The sequence below is a fragment of the Thermobia domestica genome, chromosome 8 (genome assembly GCF_964235325.1).
Source record: "Thermobia domestica chromosome 8, izTheDome1.hap1.1, whole genome shotgun sequence".
In the NCBI taxonomy this organism is placed as follows: domain Eukaryota; kingdom Metazoa; phylum Arthropoda; class Insecta; order Zygentoma; family Lepismatidae; genus Thermobia; species Thermobia domestica.
Genome location: NC_137461.1, coordinates 277779419 through 277806776, shown reverse-complemented (window position 1 = coordinate 277806776; position 27358 = coordinate 277779419). Strand labels below are relative to the sequence as shown.

General features: G+C 36.5%; 1 protein-coding gene across 8 annotated transcripts in view; it reads right to left on the bottom strand.

The window, feature by feature from the left end:
* Nucleotides 1–5687: 5687 nt before the first annotated feature.
* The window catches only part of LOC145693646 (uncharacterized), a 41179-nt gene continuing 19508 nt past the window's right edge, over nt 5688–27358 (bottom strand). For all 8 annotated transcript variants that reach the window (XM_081769848.1, XM_081769841.1, XM_081769849.1 and 5 more), the window contains one exon: nt 5688–18336. In XM_081769848.1, coding sequence (XP_081625974.1) covers nt 17157–18336 — 1180 coding nt within the window. In that variant the 3' untranslated portion in view covers nt 5688–17156. The remainder of the gene's footprint in view (nt 18337–27358) is intronic.

The window sequence follows — 27358 nt, the reverse complement described above, 5'->3', positions numbered from 1 at the left end:
CCAGCTGCACCGTCATCAAGATTCAGCCTGCGCCTAGCTGATTGGGCACGGTTATCTGCAGCTTAGACTTCACTCCAGATCTGCATCAGTTCGTCGAGGAACAGTGTGCGGTTTTTCAGCGGTGCATCTTGTTGGCAGCCATTACCGTCCACCATATCTTTCGTCGCAAACGTGTCGTTTGTTGGTGGTCTGCATAAATTGGCCAGGCTATCCGTGCACGTCGATGAGCCATGTGTGCTTTTCGTTGTGATCCTAGTGATGCTAAGTTGGAGCAATTTCGCCGCCTCCATGCTAGAGCTAAGTATATCATCCAACAGGCCAAACGACGCAGCTGGCGCGTGTATGTGTCTTCACTTTCTACCCAGAGTTCAATCTCTGAAGTATGGTCCAAGGTTTGTCGTCTACAAGGGCATTCTCGTTGTAGTGGGATTCCTGCTTTGGTTATCAATGGACTCCTGGTAACCGACCAAGATCTTAATTTCCGAATTGGGTCAACATTTTGCCGATGTATCCAGCTCTGTGCATTATCCAGCAGCCTTCCTGCCCATCAAGCATCGTGACGAGTACGCCTCTTGTCTTCCTCTGTGCTAACATCAAGAGCTACAATACCCCGTTTACTGCTGCGGAGTTATCTACTGTTCTAAGCTCCACAAAGGATACTGCGCCAGGTCCGGATCATATACCTTATGCTATATTTCGGCATCTCCCGCCCGAAGGTCACCGCCATCTTCTAGATCTCTTCAACCGGCTCTGGCTGAGGACAGTTTTCCTGTTGCTTGGCGTAAGGCTTACATTATCCCGATTCTAAAACCTGGCAAGCTTGCTACGTCTCCTGCAAAACTATCGACCCATCGCCCTTACCAGCGGCTTTGCAGTTTTGGAGATGATCAACAACCGTCTCGTTTGGTTCCTTGAGCATAATGACTTTCTTTCCAAATTCCAATGTGGCTTCCGACAATATCGCTCCACGACAGATCACCTTGTTCACCTGGAGACTGCGATCCAGGACGCCTTTTGCCAGGGTGAACATCTTGCGGCCATCTTTTTAGATTTGGAGGTTTATAACACTACTTGGTGCTATGGGATCCTGCGCCAACTACAGACTTGGGGCCTCCGTGGCCATATGGCTGCTTTTTTACAGAACATTTTTCGCGAGCGTTCCTTCCGAGTGAATATTGGATCCACTTTTTCTGCGTCGTTTCGGGAGAAGAATGGAGTTCCGCAAGGCAGTGTGCTCAGTGTAACGCTGTTTGCTATGGCTATGAATAGTGTGCTGCACGAACTTACACATTTCGTTCATGGTTTGCTCTACGAGGATGACTTCACGATCTACTACCGATCGCATGATCTTCGTACGCTCAACCGCCTGCATCAGTGGTCCCTTCGCTCTGGCTTCAAGTTCTCCTCCGCCAAGACCAACTGTGTGCACTTATGTCGTCTCTGAAATTGTGCTTTTGATCCAGATCTTTGCATGGGACCTGATCACCTCCAGGATGTTGAGTGTATTCGTTTTCTGGGCCTCCAGTTTGATCGCCATCTTACTAGGAATCAGCATGTTCGCGCCTTGAAGTATAGCTGTCTCCGCTCCATGAACTTGTTTTGCCTACTTTCTCATACTACCTGGGGTTCTGACCGTCATTCGATCGAAGATTGATTACGGCTGTATGGCTTATAGTTCTAGGCGCAACGTACTACGCCACCTGGACACCGTCCATCATCTGGGTCTGCGAATTGCCACTGGGGTATTTTGTACGAGCCCCATCCTTGGCCTGTATGTAGAAGCTAACGAGCCGTCTGTGTTGCACCGTCGCCAAATCCTGCAGCTAAGATATCTACTTCATCTGGAGGCCATTCCTGATCATCCCTCTGCGTTTACGTTGGAAGCTGGTCCTCGCCTTCAACGATATCAGGCACAGCCTAGTCACCAGGCCTTTTGGAATCCGTGCCTTGGAACTTCTGGCAGATCTCGCTGTCGAGCTACCTCCAGTTTGTTTTGGGTTACCTGTCACTTCCACCCTGGCAACTGCTTCCACCGGCGATCAATTTCTCTTTCGCATGGTAGAAGGCCACTACCAGTGACCAGGAATATCGCCAGGAATTTCTCTTTCTCATGGCCTCCTATCCGGGCTATCGTTTCATCTTTGCCGATGGCTCCAAGCAGGATGACTCTGTTGGCTGTGCTTTTGTTCTGGAAGTCCCAAGTTCAGCTTCATCCCTTCTGCACCGTTTACACCACAGAATTGGTAGCCATTTTGGAAGCTCTTCAGCATGTTCGTTGCCGCCAACTTCGCGCTATTGTGATCTGCTCTGATTTTAGCAGTATCCTTCATAGACTTGTCGATGTCTGGTCTCCGCATCCACTTCTCCAGCAAGTATTACTTCAGTGCCATCGCCTACTTGCTGAGGACTATGCTCTTCAGTTTTGTTGAGTGCCAGGCCATGTCGGCATCCCTGGAAATGAGTTGGCCGACACTGCTGCGAAGGAGGCTGCTCTTCATGGTCGTCGTTGCCGCCTCCGTTCCCAGCATGATGTTCGTCACGTCTTTTCTAGTCTTCTGCATCAGCCCTGGCAGTCATCATGGGATCAGCACACAAACAACAAACTCTATGCTGTGAAGCCCCGTCTTGGAGTCTGGTCGTCGAGCTCCCGCTCTTTACGATTGGAAGAGAGGACTTTGGCTCGTCTTCGGATTGGTCAGTCATTTGGCACACGGACATCTTCTACAGAGAGCTCCTCCTCCTGACTGTCACCTCTGTGGTCAACGTTTGGCTATTCGTCATCTTGTGGACTGCGTGACTTGTGCGCCTGTGCGTGCTGAGTTTGGCCTACCGCTCACCTCCGAACTCTGCTCAGCGATGATCCTGGCATCGTCTGGAAGGTGTTCCGATTTCTGCGACATCAGCAAGTTATATCCGCCATTTGATTTTTATGTGTGCCTCTGTGACTGTGCAGTGTTTTGTTATGTGGATGCACCGCTCTTAACGTTTCCTGCATTATTTATTATTTTATCTTATACTTTTTTTTTGTGCACTCAGCCTGGTGCTCTCCGTGACTGTTTTAGTGTGTTACTTATGATCTCTTCTACGGACAGAACGGTTTTATTTAGCTGTGTGTGTTTGTGTCTCTTCGCGTTTACTGTGTGTCCTCCTACCTAGTGATGGGTGTTAAAAGACCTCCGTTGTCAGCACACCAGCCCCGACCCTTTCATCTTTAGCAGATGAGTGAAATAAATTTATGAATTATTATTCTCTAGAATCTAGAATGATGAATCAATATCCTCGGGTAAGCGTCACGAGAAAGTCTCTGTTCCTTCAAAGAAATTCCTAATTTTGACTTGTTACTTCGCCAAAACATGTTTATTTGCGCCACCCACTGTTGCAGCAGCGATGCACACTTATTCTTTGGTATCATTTGTAATTGTTATATATATATATATATATATATATATATATATATATATATATATATATATATATATATATATATTAGTTACAGAATTATACAAATAGCCTTCTGAATTATAGAAGAGGAAACGATTACCAATATATGTTTACCCAATTATCTTTTGAATAAATTTCTATTAAACACTTAGTATTCGATAGATTGATAGAAATGTATACAATTATACAGTACCGTAATTCGCGCTCGGCTCAGTGCCAAATACGAAAGCAATAAACATCTAATTAAAAGTTGGGGTAGGAAGATGTTGAAATTTAGGTCCTGTTGGGAGTTAGCTTGACCATATCTATAAGCTATGCTCGTTCATAGATAACAGCAAATTTCTTTAGTATATCGTCAATTAGCTAATAAGTGTATCCGTCACGAATCAAACTATGTCTGGAGTCTCGTTTTCCGCTTCAGCCCTATTTATTCAATAGATAATTATTCTGACAGGTCCTGAAACTTCTAAGAACATGCGATCAGTCTGGCCCAAACTCATGATGTCTTTACTTCACAGTTTTATGCACTACTTAACAGATCGTATCCATCCTTTAAGATAGCAAAGTCCGGAAGTAGTCGTGGGTTTATAGAGAACCCATCTAGGCACGCTGGACAACGGATGTCATTGAAATGTGTCCAACACTAGAGAATAATTTGGGTACACTTGATGGAGTATGGGAGGTCTCTTGGCTTTATTACAAATCATTAAGTAGTATTACAGCAAGTTACATAAAAAAACAGGTCCTCCTGCTAAGAAAATTCGTTGTTTATTATTTACATCGTGAACAGAATAACAATTGTACAGCGTAAAAGAAAGCATGTTCAATCCTTCCAGTCTTATCGATTCTAATCGATAACCGACCAATAATGGAACGTTAAACGGGGACGGATTAGATCCATCAGTTTGATATTAAGGTAAGCTGATTATCGATTTCTAGTAACAGCCAATTCCAATCGATGTAAGTTTGTATGATGGTGTAAATCACATATTCAGATCCCATTAAAATATTAAATACCAATAATTCCTTTTCATTAACAGTGATTATCTGAGGAAGTGACCCGAGGAAAATTGCAACCGAGTTATACAATTCTTTGAAATGGAGACATATGTCTAATGAAATGTAAGTATGCAGTCTTTCTTTTCACCTTTTTTTTTATTGAAATCTACCCCTCCGGGTAAAATCTAAAACTGCCAGTATTCGCTAGTATATTTGTGTTAATGCTGTATTTCCTACAAGTGGAAGTAATTTCAGTTTATCGAATTGTAATTAATTTCCTATGGGCAGTTCCAGTATACGTATGTCATTGAGCTAAACGTACATACTTATTACTTTAATAGAGCCACATGAAAGAGTACAATTTCCAGATTGGTATCCTCTCCTTCTGCTAAGAGAGCCAGCCGTCAAACCAGATGCTGCCCTTAGGAAAGCTCTAATGCGATAAGAAACGGGATCATTAAGGTCTTGCATGTTATGAAGTGTAATTTAGCATCATTTCGCATGCAGTGCATCGACTTTAGCGAAAGGATAGGGTGGAAATTTGTGCCGGATTCGTGTCTTTAGAACCGAGAACTGGTGCCATCTGTCTTCACGGTCGCGTATTTGGGAGGTTCAACTTCATCAATCGATGTTTCTCAAAGTAAGACGAAACAGATCCAGGTATGTTAATTGCTGGAGTTCAATTCTAGAATAAGATGCCATTGCCCGGAAACAACATCTGAGTCATAGAACGCATAGATCTCTAGAATGGTGATGTACTCATGAGCAATAATGCAACTGATAAGCATCAGCACAAGAACAACTTATAGTCAACATATTGCGGTCCAAAGCATCACAGATTTCCTGCTATGTTTATTTATTTATTGGAAGTACACAGGCATCAACAAATAATATACCTTCTTAACTTAAATAATTAATTACGTTATATGCAAGAAAATTGCAAATAAAACATGATAAAACATAATTCAGCACACATAAGAAAATAGGTGTACAACGAGAAGGAGAAAATAAATGAATTAACATACAGAAATATCGCATATATAATCATTATGCAATATTTCATACAGATGTTTAACAATCTCTGCCCTTGTCTGAAAACAGTTCTATTCTATTATTCAACTTGTTAGGAGTTCTGAACATTCTTCTGGTGGGTGAGTAGATATGTGTCGAGCTTCCACCAATGACCTTAGAATATAACTAGGTAACAAATACTAGGGTTAAAAAATTCTGTAATATAAAAAATACAATTTCCAAAACATGCTAATTCTTTATTCAAACTGAACATTTAAACAAAATTTTTGAGAATATTGAACAAAGTTTTAAAAGTGATTAGCCAATCACATTGCACGCAGAATAGCTTTCCTCCAATGACTTTACTATGACTTGCAATTAAAGTACAAAATATCAAATTGGTTTTCTTACACTGGAACCGGTTTTAATAACAACATACTAGGTTTCAGGTCCTAAAATGTTCTACCAATGACATTAAATTGAGTCATAACTTCACACCTAAAGTTCGAAGTGTGGAATAATTCATCTACCAGTTAGTTATAATAAATACCTATTAGGTATCAAACCACATATTTGAATTTTAGACAATCAAACTTCACCAAAGATAACACTTGATAAACAACCTTTGATTTGGACCTGTACTCATCCACATAATCGTAAGCTACAATAGTCTCTCAATTTAGGTGAAAACCCTCAAAAGTTTGATTTTTTTAAAGTAATAATTTTATTTACGCAAAATATCAACCTCAGTTGTTCAAATTTGCAACAGTATATCCTAAAGTTTTGGATATTAATTACCAATTTTTTCGGACAATTTTAAAGTTTTAGGGTGGACCAATGTACTCAAAATAAAAAAATGTCCAACAAACCAAAATGCGACCCTATATTCATCCATCTAATCATGTTACAATGAAATAACGTTTCGTAAGATGAATCAGGTCATACAGCTCCTAAATTATTATTATTATTATTTTGCCAACATACTTTACATAGACGGAAACAATATGGACCAAAGATATTTACAGAAATATATAACTTAGTCCAAGAGAACATTTACCAATTTTTAGTTTCGTCAATTTCAAAAATTTAAGGGTGCCCTTTCCTAAGTTTTTGCAGGTGTATCAAGACACTCCTATTCTATTCAAAACATGGTCTGGTCTTTGAGATTTACGTCCCACAGTTATGCCGGCTAGGCTAAAGGAGATGCTTCCATTCAAAAGAAGAAACTAACATACTAATCCATATATGATCTATTTTGGAACAAAACCTAATTTAATAGACTTCGGGGCTCTATCAAGATCCCATCTCATGCTAATTAAAACTTCCCGCCAAAGAATAAGTGGTTACTTCAGGCTGGCCACTCATTTGGAATTTCAAAATTCCCTGACTTTTCCAGAAATTTTCCCGGTTTTCCACAAAATTTCTAGAGATATCTAAAATTGGTATATCATTGTTTTTCAAAGCTTAAACAGAAGCTACAAGTGAAATGCAATGTGGACTAGAGGATCATTATTAAAAAAAGAATCACAAAAAACACTAGCGAAAATAAATAGTCTAATTTTAATCACTTATTTGCCTAATTTTCAATTCTCCTATGTGTTTCCACTCCACTGTAACCAACTGCTGCACAGAAGGAGAAGAGGAATGTCTATCCCTATCGCTTTCCAACCTTAAGCTTAATACTAGTTACAAAAGTACACACACTTACAGTCCACTATTAAAACACAAATTACTGGAACGAACACTACTTTACTGAAATGTTTTAAAACCTCAAATCACAGATTTGCAGTTCACTAAAATCAAACTGAAGTTAAGACCACATCCACTTAAATGTTTTAAGACTTCAAACCAATAATCTCATCATCAATTGCAGACAGTTTCTCCTTGACATCATTCAACAACTTCATTTTCTTCGCCTCGAGTTCAATAACTTTATCCTTAATGGCATTTCTCTTCTTCTGTTTCTTCTCTTCCTCTTCTTGATTCCTCAAAGACTAAACATATACTCCATGAGCATTGCGGGCAGCATGGACAACCCTCTTTGTAATTGGAAACTTATCAATACCACCCACAGCTGAAATTTTATCACGTACCTGCCTGAGTGCAATTAGACTCAACTCATTTGATTTTCAATTAAACATTCTTTGTTGATTGAAAATCCCCTCTCCACACTAGCATTTCCATGAGATAAAATGAGGAGAAATTTCACAAAATCAGTCATATGTATTGAGCATGCGCCTGAATGCAGCATCTTCATCCAATGGTCATCTAATCTCTTACTTTTCCTGTCATAATTCCTCATTGCTTCCAATACAAGAGGATTTTTAGCAAAAACTTTGAATTCACCTTGGATTTCATCAGCTAATGTTCTTAAAATCCAATTTTTGGATACTACAATTTCTAGGCAATTGGACAATCTCTTTGCAGCTACAGTGTCATCCATAACAAACACATTTGGATCCAGGAAAGAAAAATGAAATGAAATCTTTGAGTTTTACGTCCCACGGTTATGCCGGTTAGGCTAAAGGAGACGGTGATGATGAGAGATGAGTGAAATGGTGGAATGAAGAAAGTGGGAGGAAACGGGAGAACCCCGAGAAAACTCACGAGCACGGTGTTTGTCCACCACAAAGTTCACTTGGCGGGGGCTGGGATCGAACCCGGGACCCCAAACACCAGAGGTGAACGCTCTACCACTGAGCCACCGCGCCCCCCTGGATCCAGGAAAGAAATTGCTCTTGCCAGGTTGAATTTTAGAGGTGACCTGTCCATTATTTTCAGTATGAATTTCTGACATCCTGCGCGAGTCTTGTCGAAATTCAAGAGTCTGTCTATCCGATACGGTATTGGTTTTTCGTATAGCATCCTTTGATGTGTACCCAATGTTTACAAACTTGGCTGGCTTTAAGTTTTCGCTATTATTGAAATCAATCTTAACCAATGGCCGGCCTTCCAAAACACTATCTTTCACAAAACGACCTGCAACAGACAATACTATGGCCTGGAGCAAGTTGTAAAGGAAATGAGCTAATGGAGCTTCTCCCTGAAATTCACGCAGGAAAGGTTCAACAGTTTTTGCTAATGTTGTGAAAAAGCCAAGTTTTGCACCAAGCAGGTTATCATTTGTGAAATGTCTTACAGTATCAAAGCTTTTGCACTGTGGTACTTTCTTCTCATCAACAGCCCACTGTACGTATTTCTTTACGTTCGGTAATATTTCCATCGCCCGGCAAGCAACGACTGAATTTTCTGTCCATCTAATGCTGCAAAATTTTTTTCGGAAACACAGAAGACCTTGTGCATCTTATGTAATCTGCACGACGAGCTGGAACGTCTTTGAATAAATTATAAGACGCCCTTAGGAATTCTTCTAATTTCCAACCTGTTGCTTGCATGGCAGCTTTAAAAGCACAATTCATAGTATGCAGCCCACAACTTCCAATATCAAGAAGAATTGGATCTGAAGGTAAACTTGCAAGATCTTTCTGCAGGTCACTTAAAAATTTGAAGTTAACATGTGGGCCATCCATCGAAACTTGAACAATTTTCTTGAGGTCCAAACCTAAGATACCATTCTTGAAACTAACTTGAATGTCTGCTGATGTTGAATGTCCGAGGAACACTGAATTTAAATACCGTCTTTAATGGTCACACAGGCCTACATGTAAGAATAGTTAGGCCTATCTACATCCTTATTGCAAACAGTGTATCACAAAAATTCAGTAGGTACACCCCTATGGCTCTATAAAGTTACGTATTTTCATTACTAACAATTCAAAGTATTCACAAAGCTGAACACAAACAAAAAATAAATAAATAAATCAACAAAAGATAAATAAAAATAGATAAATTTATAACTTCGCTGTTGTTACAAGCCACACGACGTGTGATCCCCCTCTCACACGCAAACATAAAACAGCACAATCGTGACTCGTATGTATTCTGAAATAACTCTTAATGCTTAATATATTTTTTAATAACTGCATATGCATAATCTATCTTTACTTACCTCCTTAATCCTCAACCTCTTAAATCCAGCTGCCGGATCACAAGGTCCAAAATACACGCGTAGCACGTTTAAATACCACACAATTTCACACAAGCACACATCGATGCGGCGTAGCTAACGTACATTATATATATATATATATATATATATATATATATATATATATATACTGAACCGGATGGTTAGCGCGTGTGCGTACGATGCACTTGGTAGTATATGCAGTAGCGGAATTGGGTGTAAAAACTAGGGGGAGGGGAATGCCATTACTTCAAATTGGTGGTCAAAAGGTCAAATATCTGTAAAAAAAAAAAAAAAAAAAAAAAAAAAGCATGGCCAATTAATCGTGTGTCGCAAAAAGTACTGCCGCCACTTAGTACAAATGCATGTGGAATCCACACAGTTTTTGGTTCCACATAGAAATACACGCATTAACCAAAATTCCACACATTTTGTGGAATTCGACACACATTTGGAACTCTTCCGGCAGAAATACTCAACTATAGTTTAGCCTTTATATTAATCACGTGACTACCAAAACGGGATGCAGGGGCGCAGCCCCGAGCGAATTCTGAAAATCAAGCAGCCATCAAACTAAACAAGTGTGTTAATTACAAAATGGTCCCGATTTCGCTCCAGCTCAATTCATGGGCAGCACTAAATGACAAAAGAATATGAAGAAAATATGCGCAGCCCAAACCAGCAGAGTTAAATAAACGAAACCTGGAACGAAGGAGAAATCTGGCGGCGAAGCCCCCAGCGACCAAAGCTATTTTGTATATAAATAAACCGGCTAAATGGCTATGAATACAGCAGAACGTAAATTTTCCCCCGAGTAAAAATTCCATGTTTTTCATCAAAATTCCATGACTTTTCCAGAATTAAAAAATTCCCTGACTTTTCCCGGTTTTCCAGGTTTTCCAGGTGAGTGGCCACCCTGTACTTGCATGTAATTTTTAGCATTCTTTCATTATAGTCGGACACAAGGTGAAAAACTCAAATTTAGTTAAATATTCGAGTAAAATGGAACATTTATGAAATTTCACTTTTTGAAAATTCGTAAATTTTGAAGGTTGGCTAACACACAATTTCCAAATATTGAGAAGTGAACATCTAGGCCCATGTCCTCCAAAAGAAAATAAGACTCCTGTACTTGATAACATAATCATTGTTATAATCATTGTTAGCTTCTGGCTCATAAATTCTTTTTTCAATATAGCATAGAAATTCAAGTATTTTTACAAAAACTACAAGACTTAATCTGGAAACATCCTAACAAAAAGTTTATTTTATCGGCAGATGTAAACGCTAAATCCATTGCCTGGGGTTCACCTACCACAGATATAAGAGGTGAGGCCGTTGAAGACTTTATACAGGAAAATAGATTATTACTACTAAACAGGGGAAATAAACCAACATTTGTGGGTCCCGGAGGGGAATCATTCATAGAAGTTACGTTATGTACTTTGGACTTAGAAAATAAGATAAGTAATTGGACAGTCTACGACAGAATAACTGTAAGTGACCATGAAGTAATAGGTCTGATTTCTTTTGATTTGAAAATAGGCGAAATAGAAGCCCATAATGAGACAACAAACATTCAGAAAACAGACTGGGAATTATTCGAGAAAAAGCTTATCTTACCTCATATAGAATATTCAGAAAATGTGAATGGATTTGCGTTACAAATTGAAAAGGCCACTAAGCTAGCTTTACAGGAATCGACACCAAAATGTAATCCAAAACCTGAACACAGCGAATTCTGGACTCCTAAATTAGAGCGCCTAAAGAAAATTCTAAAAGCTAAAAGAAAAAGTTCTCAAAAAATCAGCTTTATCACCAATAATCACACAGAGAAGATTAATCATATATAGAACTACGAAACAAGAATATACTGAAGAATTGCTTGAATCTTTGAAAAGAAGCTGGGAGAGATTTCTAAGAAAAAAAAAAAACAACATAGAACTGGGCCTCCCATATAAACTAATAATGCAAAAAATAGACCCAACGACATTATCAACTATAAAAGATAATGACGGTTCTTACACCCAAACTTGGGAAGAAAGCCAAACTATCTAGCAAATTTTTTCCAAGGGCCTTACAAGATAATGAAAATGAAAATCAACGCAAAATAATAAGAGAATTTGAGAACATTCAACCCGTAAAAGTCTTACACAATATTCAGGAGATAACAAATACCGAAGTAGAAGAAAGTATAAGAAAACTGAAAACAGGAAAAGCCCCAGGCTTGGATGACATAGAAAATGAAATTTATAAAATGAAGAAAAGTATTTGGATTCCCTACTTTACAAGACTGTTTAATTTTATACTTCGGAAACAGAAATTCCCAACCATTTGGAAAGAAGCTAAATTAATAATACTGTTAAAAGGACAAGATAAAGTCCCAACCGATGTAAGTTCGTACCGTCCTATCTGTCTACTCAGAAACATCGCGAATTTTTTTTTGAAAAAGTCATAGCTAGTAGAATTAATAATGTTAGGAACATTGAAAATGATAAACTACAATTTGGTTTTAGGCATGGCAAATCGACAGAAGATGCTCTCAAGACCTTTGTAGAACAAATTATAAGAATCTGTTCAGTAAATAAATACGCGTTGGCATTATTTGTGGATATCGAAGGCGCGTTCGACAATCTTCGAATTCCTTCATTAATTCAAAATCTCATCAAAATAAATGTACCGGAGTACTTATTAAACATTATTAAGAATTACTTTACAGATAGAAAAATAATTAAAGGTGAAAAAGGGAATATTGTAGTTAAGACAGAGAAAGATGCCCCCAAGGATCGATCTTGGGACCGTTGTTGTGGGACATAGAATTGCAGCCCTGTCTGGAAATTCTAAATAGTAAAGAAATAGACCGAGTAGTGGCTTTTGCTGACGACATTGCAATTATCATCTCAGCTAATTCACGAAGGGAATTAGAAATTCAAGCAGAATTAGTCATTAATATCACAAAATTGAGTAACAAAAGTAAGCTAAGACTATCTGCGAAGAAAACAAATTATATGTTGTTCGGTACCAACTGCGTAGGAATCCAACAATTGAAATTAGAAACTAATACGATAAAAAGGGAAGCAGAATTCAAGTACTTGGGTATACAAATTGACGAAAAACTAAATTTTGGGCCACATATAAGATATATAGTAGACAGGGGTCATAAAGTTGCAAACAAGTTAATATCGATAGCAAATACCACGTACAAACTACCAAGGAAAATAATTAAATTATATCAAGAAACTTTATTAAGTGCAACAATGGCATATGCTTCAAGCGTGCGGGCCTACAGATTGTTGGAAAATAATACCTTAAAACAAAATGTCGATAGACCGCAAAGGAATTTATTAATAAGATTAAGTGGAGCATTGAGTACGACACCTCTTATTACGTTAAATGTTTTGTTAGGAGTCAAACCAATAAGTTTAATTATCAGAAAAAGAGCTGCAATTTATTGGTTAAAAAAATCAAACATAGGGAAGTACAAGAATTTCTAAGTAATCAAAGTAAAACGATCGAAGGTATAGAAAACGAACTAATAAAAAGTTTGGAACAAAGATTGGCAAGAAACCAATGTCTCACGTAGATTGTATAATATAATACCAAAAATTGATATTCGTCTCAAATGGCAGCACTTTGACCCCAATCCAGGACTGATACATTATCTCTCAGGACACGGGCCATATGAACAATACTTGTACCGAATGGGTTTGAAAGAACATCCCAGATGCCAATCTCAAGAACTAGGCACGCCGGAACATCATATTCTATGTTGTCCCCTCTTGGAAGATCAATTACAGGGAAGAGGTGTCATCAGAACAAAAGAAACAGGGGAAGTCTTTGATAAGGAAGAGGACTATAAAATATTAAGTACAATAGCGAAGGACTATTCTGATCTAAGAAAACAATTATATAAAAGGCAACAAGAATAAGATAAAGACTTTTTGGAAAAGTGATACAGGAATAAACAAAATGTAAAAGAAAACAATAATAAGGAATGAAAATGAATGTGTCAGAGTGCAAAAGAGTACCTTCCAGGACTGGAGCTTTTGCTCCAGGAACGCTGGATTTTCGCGTGCTTCGGAAGAATAATGTGAATGTGCGCTCGACGCATCCCCGGCATCCAGCCGGATTGGAACTCCGGATGTGTTGAACGGGTGTGCACGGAAATAGGTGGTGGAAAATAGCGTAAACTTCAAAACAAAGCAAAAATAGCATATATACAAAACATACACTAAAGATCATATGCACAACAAAAGCCAATTACTCGGTAAATGTTATACAATGTCCACCTCGAACCTTGTTCGTGTAGGTGTCAACACCGTCCCATCGCTCACGGCGGCAGGACACAACTGACCAGGGCCTGCACTAAGTGCTCCGAATGGGTCCTGGACCTCAAACAGTTGCACTGAGAATCAGAACCATATAAGTCAATTGTGGAAAATTGAAATAACTAACTCCGCTTAGGATCAATAAGGAAATCAAAGTTTGCGCGATGGAAGAAAAGCGAATGGGTGTTGTAGTGTGCAGTGTGGTTATTACGGAAAAGTTGTGTGTAGTGCCTATTTAAGTGTGCAATATTTAAATGTAAGTGTGCAATAATGATGCTGAGTTCAATGATGCGAATATTAACATCCTCTATTAGAAGAATGTAGTAAAAATTTATTTTAAGAAAAATCACACAGGAGGAAACTTAATTTAAAAAATGTCAAAAAATAAAAAGAACAAAATAAAATAGGTGGAAAGCCTATCATACAACTGAAACCTAAATCCAATGAAGATGATAATACAAAAAATAGGTCGAGAGGTTATTATATAGGTGGAAAGCCTATCACGCAGAAGGAAGGCCATCACAGGTGAAATCTAAATCTAATGAAGATGATGATAATACAAAAATAGGTGGAAAGGATATATAGGTCTCAATGACTGACTGAATGAGGGAGATGATCATAAAAACTATGTGGAGAGCCTATCATACAGGTGAAACCTATGCCAATGAAGATGATGATAAACACACGAGAAAGGCTAAATATGATAAAAGGAACGAGGATGAAATAACTAAAGACTAGAGTAAGCTAAACTTGAGTCGAGAATAGAATAGAATAGGAAAATTAGAAGATGAATTAATATTAGGTAGTTAGGAGTTTATATAAAAAAATCTTTTTCTTTCTTTCTTTCTTTGTTGATTTTATGTAAATTTATCTTCTGTTGTTTCTTAGTGTTGTGGTTTCGTCCATTTTTCCTATCCCTCGTCTTTGTCCACCTTGTCTAAATGGAAAAACAAATGAATGATGAAAAAATAATAAAGCAAAGAAGAATGCAATGATGATAGCCTTGTTTCGGTTAAACTTTCAGGTGCCGAAACAAAGTCGTGATCTGAGAAAAAAAATCATACACAAGATAAAGCCTTATCAAAGATAAATCAATGCCCGACCACGTGGTAAACCCGCGGACGTTAGAATAATTTGACACACAGAAAGAAATAAACAACACTAGCCAAATTTACAGTCATACATTTTTTTTCTCATAGAAAGGGGCAAACCTCAGCAATCAAATTTACAAGAATAAATGTTCAAATTCTAGAAAACAATTACGAAATTGTTTCTTTATAATGGACGGGTGGGATAACAAATTCCTCCCAAGTTTTAATCCCATACAACTGATAATGCCTAATCAAAAAATATACACTAACTCAAAAAGCTCCAACATTTACATATTCGGCAATGATTTACTCATGAAAGATACGAGGGCAACGAACTAAAATTAGATTGGTATACCTTAGTCCTATACTACCTTGCCAAGATTCTAAATTTGGCAAATTCCAAAATTTCAAGGGAATAATCGCATGCACACCTCCCAAAATGTTGGTGGTGGGTCAAGATACCCTTTTCATAATGTAGGAGTGGTCATATATACTCCTAAGAAATTCATCATGGATCCCGAGGCAGGTCCCGCCAAAATTTTAATTGATGAAGCAGGCAAAGTGAGGCTCATACAGAAACTAATGTCTTGTCAGATTTAAACTATTAAGAGATGTATATCTATCATTTTATAAGGAACATATTGATATGATTTCTTTTCTCGTTACCTTATCAATTCTTATGGTGAGGCAAGGATGTCAGGCTATTGAGCGTCTTCTTCTGAACTTAACGACTATTTTTTTTTTAATTATAATGGGGATTTCTTTTAATATTAGTCCAATAGTTAATGACATTTCCTAGCAAGAGCGATCAAGGAAGGGCGAGTAGTAGACGCTAGACATCCAGACTATCAGTGGTGACTCGGGGAAGAGAGCCATTATGAGTGTTTAGAGGCCATATGATATTAGCTTTACTCTGGCTATGCAATGACGTCACTATTAGCTGTTCTATGAGTTAGCCCGCACTAAGTGAGTGTGAAATATTTACGCCAGATCTACTAACTAGAGATAGCGTCATCAAGAAGTTAAACCACGTCGGGATTATGTTATACCGAAGCTCAACCGTCTAAATGGTCGAAACGCCTTGACTAGAAACAGTACAGGCGATATATAGGAGGATGTCCTTACGTGTTTTATAGCTTAGGTACAGAATCACAATGGCTGAACATTCGATTTAATCCACGCTTGGAGACAGCGTGACATGAACTGGACTCGGAGGTCAAACAAACTACTCAACAAAAGATTATCAATTGAATATACTAAATGATCTGAGGCAAAAGGTTATTGAAAACTATAATTAGTTTTCGCCTCTGTACAAATGAATGTATTAAGAAGACTTACTACACTCTTGTTTGCTAGGAGAGTCATTGCGTAACCAATGAATACTTCTGCTGTACGAGTTGTCAATGGTCGTCATTCAGATTCAAACATACAACCTTCTTTATCTGTTTAACACTTTCAGCCCCATGTGTATCTTTTTGATACACAGTGAGGGTTTACTGATGGACCACGTGTATCAAATAGATACACATTGGCTGACAGTGTTCATACCAAACTGTAGTCTGGTCCCGGGGTGAAATTTACTCAAACAGGGTTGGGGCTGATAGTGTTAAACAGGAAAATTAACTACTCGACTTAATTTATAAAACTAAAAGCTTATTCTCTCGTTTTATTCTTCGTAGTTTGGACAAGGAACTGTTTGTTATTCTTTGGTTCCCGTAATTTTGTCAGCTAAATTTTAATTTCCAACAATTGTATTCAATTAAAAGATTTATTTTTTTCTTATAAACTAGATTCATGTTTCAGTTCACGGAGGAATTTGTTTCGATATGTGTATAACTGATCGTTAGTAGTTTGTTATCTATTTCGAGACAAATTTCCGCGAGTTGTTAAGCAGGAATAAAATTCTGCACATGTGACTTTTTCAAAATATATTTGCCCAGATGCACAAGATGAAAGACATTGAAGGAATACTGGCGTTCTTACATTTAGGAAAGAGTATGACATATACTTGAAAACAATAATTAATTGTTATGAAATAAAATTACTTACCGTACGCATTGGGAGGAGTATAACATAGTAGTGCTTCTTTACACATCCTTCCTAACTCGTACTATGTGAAAGAAAGCGTTTTATCATATGACTCTTTTGGTACAAAGATTTTCTGGTTTTACGGAGTACTTGACTGGTTTTACATGACTCCTCGATAGAAAAATTTTCAATGATTTCTCACCTCTTTGCATCAATAAGTATTTTCGCAATTCATTCTAGAAAGCAAATCCCTTCTTCCAGCTTTGTCATGGGTACTGTTTCACCTGTATGCGTCAGTACATGCACTCGCAAAAGACATTTTCGAACAAATGATTTTCCGCAATGGTTACAAGAATATGACTTCTCACCTGTATGTATCATTAAGTGCCGTTTCAACCAACACTTTTGATAAAACGATTTTCCACAATGGTGACAGGAATATGGATATTCACCTGTATGCATCACTAAGTGCTGTTTCATCAAATCCTTGCGATAAAATGATTTGCCACAGTGGTCGCATGTAAATTGTTTCCCCTTATGCATTTTTGAGTGAACATACCACTGACTTCTTCGAGTACAAACTTTTCCACAACTTTCACACAACTTTCTCCCACAAAAGTGTTTTTCAAATAAAAATTTTCGATGAAATAATTTTTTACATCCCTCACATGTATACTCCTCTTTGGGTGTACGGTTTAGTGAATGCTTCTTCAAACTTGCTAAATCGCGGAAAGTTCCCCCACAATTTTCACACAAATATTGGTTTCCACTTTTATGTACTAACGAATGCAAATGCATTGCGTCTTTTCCAATAAATGTTTTTCCACAATATTCACACAAGTATTCGATTTCATTTCTATGTAATAATAAATGCGTTTGCAGAAAAACTTTTCCACTAAATGCTTTTCCACAATATTCACACGAGTGTAACTTATTTGACAAATGCATCAATGAATGTAGTTCCAAATGAGTGTGTTTTGCAAATTTTCGTCCACAATCACGACACTCATACACTTTCTCAACTCTATGTTGTAATATGTGCCGGTTCTTACTTTCCATAGTTTTGAATGTTTTACTGCAATATTCACATGCCTGTAATTCTTCATCCATATGGTTCAGTAAATGCTTCTTCATAGTAATCCATTTAACAAATCCTCTTTTACAAAGCCGACATAAATATTTTTTATTTGCATGTGCTCGTGAGCTAGTTGAACGTGGACTATGTGGAACCATCTTGACAAAATCTTGTAATTGAGACTTCTCTGTTACTTTATAAGGCAGGTGTTCTCTCACATTTCTAATTTTAGGGGTTTCAGTAAAGTGTTTGACAGCATCTTCAACACTTAAGATAAATCTCGGAAAATCGACATCACTCGAGGTGCTTCCACTACATTCCGAAGATGTGGTCATCCTGAAATTGATTTTTGGAATTTTTAATTATGTTTAGAGATAGAAGTATATCTATTTACTAGAATGCACTTCATCTACCTGTTGCATTATTACCTAATTATATAATTATTACTGTACAGTTACGTGGAAGTAAAACATGTCACCTACATTTAAAATTATCAAAATTATCGTAAAAATTTATTTTCTTTGTAATTGTGAAATGTTTAAAAGTTTCCGGAAAAACAATAGGAAAAAAAGAAAGAAACACGAGAAATATCAGTGCCAACCATGTCTCCGATATTTTTCTTGGTTACTTCCGTAACAAATTTGAAACCAAACATTTAAACAGAGGGAAATTTTCTTTGACAGCAAACACTGTGAAATATATCAAACTAAAAAAAAAAAAAAAAAAAAAAAAAATCAATATCCTTTATAAACTTTGATCGGTAAGTAAGTTAGAAGCTGTTATTAATCTCTTAACGTATATATTGTGTACGCAGTATTCGTAGAAAACGAGCGAAATATTTGCTTTGAAGATTTAAAAATGCAGTTTTTCACGCACTTTTTAAAAGATAAGCTATAAGAAAATTATTCCGCTCGGATGCGCTAGTCCCAACGGTCATAGAGAGACTTCACTTCAAGGAACACCGCTATCACAGAAGGAGATATAGAGAAAGAGCATTTCATGAAACCAGTTATGACATAAAATCGCTATCGATACTCCTTACAGTATCCCACTGATTGCAAGAACCTAAATGTTGATATACGTATTCATAAAGTAAACAATAGAAAATTAGTGAAAAGGAAACTTTCGTGATATCCGTTTGCACTAACCCATGAAGACTTAGTTGAAGTCAATATAAATGAAGATGATATATGGTTCCTGAAAACAAATATGACGAAACAAAAGTTTGGAAGATAGAACAAGTCTTAAGAGCAAAAAATTATTCGTAACTTGTAACTTCCTACAATTTTGAGGCTGATTTCATTGGAATTTTCATTCACTACAGAGTATTCTAATCTTCATTACTTTCAAAAACAGACACTACCTTTCGCATAGCGACAGAAGAGAAAAAATTAGTATTCTACACCGATTAATGCACCCTCCCAACAGAGGTTACCAACAGCAACCACACACGACACACCAAATATCCTTAGCCATCTTGATTTCCTTCAAAATATTGATGGTCTTTCAACAACTTTTTGTTATTTAGTGGTAGGTTCTCTGTCATGAATTGGACCTATATGTCCTAATGGAATATCCGGGACCCCCACTTCCTCTAGGGACTCCCTTACGCCGCCACTGAACGATTCAGAACCATGCATTTTTTGATAGAGGAGGTTAAAACTCTAAGCTAATGACATGCTGCATCAGCTTAACAGATAATTGTTTTGGAGATATTCGCTCCCAAAGTTCATTTTCACACGGTTTTGGACAGTTCTAAATCTAAAACTATGCACTTTTGACCACGGGTCCATATGAACTTTTTATCTTGATTTTGATGTGAGGAATCACCTGTTTCAGTTCGTCCGTCTAATCAGTAACATCCTATATATATATATTGGAGCTTGATACTGGCATGAAATACCTTAGTTAATTTCTATCTCGAAATTAGGCCGTTTATTACAAATATTTGAGCCCGAAGATGTTTAACACTCGTTTGCAATTTTCTTGAATTGTAATTATTCGTTTATCATTTTACATTTGCTTTCAATATTTAGAACATATCCTTTTGAGGACAACCGTCTATGCGAAGACGTGGCTGCTAAACTTCCTATATTGTTTTTTATACGCGGTTAAGTGACATACTGTGGATCAGGAGTACCTGACCTCTAACCCGTTAGGAGTGTTCACATCTGCAACAGTGCGTTATATCGTACAAATTTCGGTGTGTCACAAAATTTTATCCTTATTAACACGCAGAACAATTTGTAGTTACGATGTACTAACGTAAAATTTCAACAGATAAGCCGCACCAATTTATAGAAGATATTTTTATTAGTCTGGAGTATGTTGGCTAGTGTAAAATACACTAAACTTGTAATGAGACTTTTAAGAAAAATACATCCATGTGTTTAGAGTTCTTTGCGAAGAATATGTTATAACTGAAATGCTAAGTGCTATATTTCGCGTTAGAAAACCATGACTCTTTTGGAATATTCTATGTTTGTTGCCTGCTTGTGTTGTTATTTGGACTTATGTTAATGTTGTTGCCTTGTGTTGAATTGTTTGTTTCCCCACAAACATTAATCTTTTCACTATTTTATATACTTAAAAGATAAAATTATATAAAAAAGTATATATATTATAAAGAAAAATAATTATTTTAAGGCGAGTACGAACTGTCGACTTTTGTTTTAACTAGTTTCGTTTCAATAATCGCTAGACATTCTTTGCTCTGGCTGGTAGCTTTCACCTGCCGATGTTGGAACAAGGGTAAGAAAGTTTGCTATTCACATATTCTGACAGAAATACTTCCTTGCTTACTTGATATGTAAGTAAATCCATATCAGGATAGAAATGTCGCAAACCCCAAGTAATAGCTACAATAATTTCGTCACAGAGAAAGATTGGATAAGATCTGGTAAAAAGTACATTTTGTAAACTTTACTTACAATATTTTTGTTATACAGAGCGAAGTTTGAATGTACAGCAGTGTAGAGTAATTTCGACTACACAATAGAGAAACGTGTTTTCGATAAAAGGCCATTTAAAGGACAGTTTTGCATTGCACATAGTTGTTTATAAATATTGACTCATTGGCTACAGCCCAATAATGCAACACTTCAATTCTTTTAGAAACGTCGCTGACTCTACCTCGATTATGACTTTATGGCGAACAACTCAAATTTTGAAACAAATATATTTTGTTAGTTTTCAATAGTTTTTCTAACTTACTACGAAAATACTATTATAGTTTGAATAAAACTAAGTGAAAGTGTAATTGTTTTAAGCTTGTTTCTCATAAAGCTCCCCTATAGAGCAGTAAGACTTTGAATCTACCATAATTTTCCAGAAAAATTTCATTGACAGTGATTTCGAGAATATTCATTCGTGTTGGGCATATACTTAAAATATTATTCATACCTGGTATTACATTTACATTATACAAAAGCTAAATTAATAATGCCTTACTTTAGTACTAAAAAACAAGCAAGATATATTATGCAGGCTTACAGTATGCCTGACTGACAGAATACATGCGAAAATATAGTTTTCTACTGAAGAATAGCATAAGTTTGACACACTACTCGACATTTTATAGTGTATTACTTTCTAATGTGTTTCACCAATATCGCATTTTCCAACTCACATTTAAGCTTGTATGAGAAACACATGCAACTCTCCTCTAGAAGATTAGAAGTACAGATAAGTCTCTCTTTTTCCAGTACCTCACATTTGTAATCAACTTTCAATTTCCAATGCATATATTGCTTAAATATTAAAATAGCTACGCGGCATATTTTATACTTTAAGTTGCAAACTGTATTAGAAAAACAATCTTCCAGCTTTATAAAAAGGGATGTTCCAGGGTAAATTAATTGTTATCATAAATACAGCTAGAATTAAAAGCAGCTGTATACACCCTGACAACGAAATACTGAAAGAAATAAATTTTAAAAGAGAGAGAAAAAAAGATGGAGGTCGTTTGTCATTTGAAGATTCGGGAGGAGAGACATAGGAAACTTACGAACGCGGGACCTCAAGACTGAAAATATTATGGATAATCCTATAACTAATTCTCGATGTATAATGACAGTGCAGATACAATACTGCATTCAGAATGGTTTATGAACATAGTAAACAACTTGAAGTCACATTTCGTCTTCAGCCCGTACATTATCTATCTATATACACACAGTGTTGATGAATTAACCCGACAAACTGAAACAGTGATTCCTCACATCAAAATAAGGAAAAAAATACATATCGACCCGTGGGCAAAAGTGCAAAGTTTCAGTGTCAGGACTGTTGAAAACCCTTGGAAAATTAACTTTGGGTGCAAATATGTCCAAAACTATTATTCAGTGAGCTGAGGCGGCAGGTTATTGCCTTTCTGCTCTATCCAAAAAAGCATGGTTCTGAATGGTTGTGTCACAAACTCCCACACGTTGTAAATAATTTGTTGCTCGTTATGTAGGAGAGAGAAGAAGGGTACATGGTAATTCAGTGATAGTGTGAAGCTAGTGGCGGGAGGTCCCACTTTAGATTTACGACCAAGTGAGTTTGTGATGAGAAACATTGTATCTATTGTTCTTATTTTCTTTCTTTTTTGCGGGGAACGTCAATTTTCTTGCAAATCCTCGTTGGATCAATTCTTCGAAAATCATCACATATTACTAATGTCAGTCTCTTCTAGCACGCAGGTCATGATTGTAGACCTTGAACCTTGCAGCTGTAATAATTTTATTTCATTTCCTTCTATCCACTACGTTCAATCCCTACTGTAGTTAAGCAACACCGCAGAACACACCAAAAATATTTCGCCATCTTGATTTTTTTTTCAAAATATTGATGGTCTTTCAACGACTTCTTGTTAGTTGGTGGGGCGTTCTTTCATGTCATGGATTGGATCCATCTGTTTTACGGAAAAACCGAGACACCCATTTCCTGTGGAGAACTCTTTTGCACCCTACTGAAAGACTCGGAATCATGCATTTTTGGATAGAGCAGATTACAAGTCTGAGACAATAACATGCCGCCTTATTTCAATGGCTAATAGTTTTGGAGATATTCACCCCCAAAGTTCATTTTCCCACGGGTCTGAAGAGTCCTAGCGATGAAACTATGCACTTTTGACTACGGGTCGATATGGCCTTTTTCCTTATTTTGATGTGAGGAATCACCTGTTTCAGTTTCTCGGTCTTGTGCATTAACACCCTCTATTTATATATATGATGAACTATTTACCCTGTAGCGGCATTGTGCGCTCTAATAAAAAACACTCAAATCCTGTACAAAGCATCGCTAATGATCACTATTAACCAACAGAAAAATGAATTGTGAATATATATATTAGATTTCTACATGTTCAAAATCAACATATTAAACTAGCACTTCTAATGCCACAATTAATATTCACTGTTGCGGAATTTAAATGCTATATTATTAAAAATATTACAACTTTAGAGGCCTACATGAGTAATGATACAACTGGGACAGGTCTCGCAATGCGTATCTAAAGTATATCGTTTTGCATACTTGATCATATGACGCAAAGTGTTGGATCTAGCCCGGGGCCGGTGGGGCCTAGGACTCCCAGCTTTTGTGTGACAATAATAATTTTTAAGTTGAAAGTGTATACTAGACTCGTGATATACGTATCATAGTCTGCGGTCCAGCTGCCTCCCCCCAGTCTTTACCTTCTAGATCCGTCTTTGATGACGCCGTTCGAATAACGAAAAGCTATGCTACAAGCGATTGAAATTCAGACACGACAGAAAAAGCTTTATTCATAAAATATCCTGAGATATCTATTAGACCTAAGCAATAAGTAATTTTTAACAGGCAGAAACTATATCGTCCTGTACAACTTGAAACAATGGTAAAACTATATTGCGAGAACTTCTAATTAAAATTATTAGAAAAGTATTGATGTGATGCTAGAAAAGGATACTCCAAGTTAAACATGTCCCACAAATACATCTTATGTTAAGCCATGCCCCATATGTTAAGCCTTATAGTAATGTCTAAACACAATTTTCGTATTACCGGAACAGTTTGAGATATAAATTGCCATAACGAGTTTTGGAATCCTTAAATTGAAAGTGGTACTAACATAAGAAATTTTTCTAAATAAAGGCTTTTGATAAAGTAAAATTTTAATATCTCAGTTCCTTCAGAATGAGGCATATCATGACCAATTATTTGAGACTAAAGTAGTTTGAATCGACCTTCGCCCGGCATAACAGTTGTGATATTGACGCTGTAGAAGCATCCAGACTAGAGACTTTTTGGGGGGTGGGGGTGGAAACGGTATTGTAGCATCCTTAATTTGTAACATTGAATGAGAAATGAGACACTGTATATTTTGGTTTAATATGGTGATTTCAATATGTAATAACTGAACGCTATAATTTAACATTTAAAAAGTATATGTTCTGTTACCAGCATTGTTCCTTTACTATTATTGATGGGTATAATAAATAATTCCCCTATTGATTATTACAGCATGTGAAATTGCAGCGAGTTGTTGTCCTAGTTAGTTTAGAAGTTACAAAGGACTTTTAGAATTATATATATATATATAAAGAAAGAGGGATATTTGTAATACTCATGTGTAAACTTTATCTTAGCATTATGTAATAATAACGATGAAACCTTGGAGGACCACACACACACACACATATATATATATATATATATATAATGATATAACCTTGGAGGACCAATACATAATGATTAACGATGTGGGGAGATCAAGGACCATCATAAGATAAAGCAGTAAACTGATAATATATATGAACGATAATGTACAAACTGATATTTCTATTCGGAAAGGCAAGAAATAGGATTTGGTCCTTAGCAAATAATCTGTTAACTATATTGTAACAGCTACATCTTCAAAAACGGGCAATATAAAATAATTTCATTGAAACAAAATATACAACACATACATATAAATGGGTGATCCCATGGCAAAACGTACTAACTTCATTTTGGATGTTTTGAAATAGAATGACATCAAAACAACATATTACACTCCTTGGCAAACTTAAGAAGCTAGAAACTTAGTTCATCGTGGCATAAAACTCTCAGTTCACAAAATGTCACTAAATCTCATGGCATGGGAACACCAAAATAATTTACCAAATCTTTAGATTAAGCCAAAAATACGTCGTCAATGTCACGCTTGCTGCTTGAGGTAATTTAATCAACTTACGAAGTAGTAAGCTGATGACACATTAAGTTCAAAATTTGTTAATCTGGATTATGCGAAAGAGACTGTGACATTTTTTGTTTGTTTGTCTAGTTACTTATTTATACCTATCTGGGCAATACCTGCATCTATGACCTTAAGCCCGTCACGTATAAGGGATGACGTCCCTTGGTGAGCATACTATCTTGGGATGGAAGCAAGCGTTCTGGGACTTGTATGTCCGCGTTACTGCAGTATCTACGTGGTGGGAATGAGTAAAGCCCACGAAAATCTCATTAAGGTTGTCTGACTGAAGACCCACGCACACGGCGTTTGTTTATCATAATACCTACTTGGTGAGAGATGTGGTAGAACCACACACCCTACATGAGCGCTCTACTAGTGAGCTACCGCTGACCAAATCGCATTTTCAAATAGACAAGAAACTGAGAAGAATGGAATGGCTAATTCTTTGATCACTAAGGTTTAAGGCTACTCAAAATAATGATTATATGTTTAAAAAATAATAAAACATATGAGTGAAACGTGGTATGTCATTCCATCTGATAGAAATGACTAGTTATGAAGTTATACTTCGTGAAATTGTAATAGGAAATATAAATTATGTCCATGAACAAAGTTGACGGATGGTTCCTCAAAACTCTTTTGTAGTAGGTTACGGCAATCATCATATGCTATTACCAGTATTTTCTTGTGATTACTTTCACATCGTGTTTCTACGCTGGATAAACCAGTCTAATTATCTTTCTGACAACTAAGGTACAATTACTTCTGATTTTCTCACAGTATACTCGTTACTAGTCAACGTAACACTTAATAAATTACTAATAACTCAGGAAGCATGTGAAGTAAAATTTGCAGACATCATGAACGATATTCACGACTAAAATATATTTTATGATTGTCTAATGGTCACATATTATCGTATTTTGTGGGTGAATTACCCTTGAAAGGGAAATAGAGTTCATAGAAATAGAAATAGAAATACAACCAAAGACGCTTTAAGATTATTAGTACAACACCGTATCGTTTGTACTTGAGGTTAATATTTCCGTAGCTTCTTTTATTGAAGTATATATTTCCTCCTCCTGTCTCATATCGCAGCAATTACTTTATTACTCACTTTTATTTATAATTCGCGTCTTTTACCTAAATGGCGAAAATATACAAAGTTAAATATTTCGTTTCACTTTTTACGATTATTTGTGCATATAACGTTAGAATAAAATATTTGGATGAAAGAATGACGTATTTGCTTCTTAATTAACTCACTATTACTTAATTAACTAACTATATTTCTAAGATCTGTAACTAAATGAACCAATTACTAACATCTCTTAACTAAATGAATTTACTTCATAGCAGACGAGTAACTCGTATAGGGAAGCTTCTCAATACATTGACTTCTCTCAGCTGTAACATCTACTATTTATGACTCTGATGCCTTCGACTATAACCTCTTGTTAGTGCAAATTTCCATATATTTAGGAAAAATATGACATGAAAAACGTCTCATTGCGATCTCATGCAACGTTATAAAATATTCATGAGTTTGTCCTCGAGTTCTTACTGAAGTACTCTAATAGAAAATGGTTAGTGACATTAACAGAGAAAATGTTAGCTGTCAGTATGTTGCAGGCGTTTACTACATCAAATGGACAGAGTGCGTGAATATCAGAAACAGAACTGATGTGTGTAAGTGAATGAATCTAAACAAATAAAAGAATAACTGGATTTTACCTGCCATGCTACATAATTCTACGGATATATAGCTTCCAAGTAATTATGTGTGGTTAGTTTTAACTAAATCAGCTTCCATTTCAGTACTTGTTTTTTTAACAATCTTAAAGGCTCATTTAAACCGTGAGATATCCTATTCCCCTTTTTTGTTTTCTTTTCGTGTTAAATTACTCTTGGTATTCTTAGCATTTATTAGCATTCGTAGTACTCATGACGATAGCAAAAATTTTTCTGTTACCAAGGACAGAGTAGCATTTGGAGGCGGTTTGAAACAGCATTTTTATCATGAAAATATACTATCTGAGCGTGTGACATTAAAATATACTACTGTATCTGTTGTTCTTTCGTGAGTTTTCTTTAAAAAAGGCAATATCAAGCCAAAATAATAAATGAGGAAGACCGCATTTCATGCTTAGTAAATGA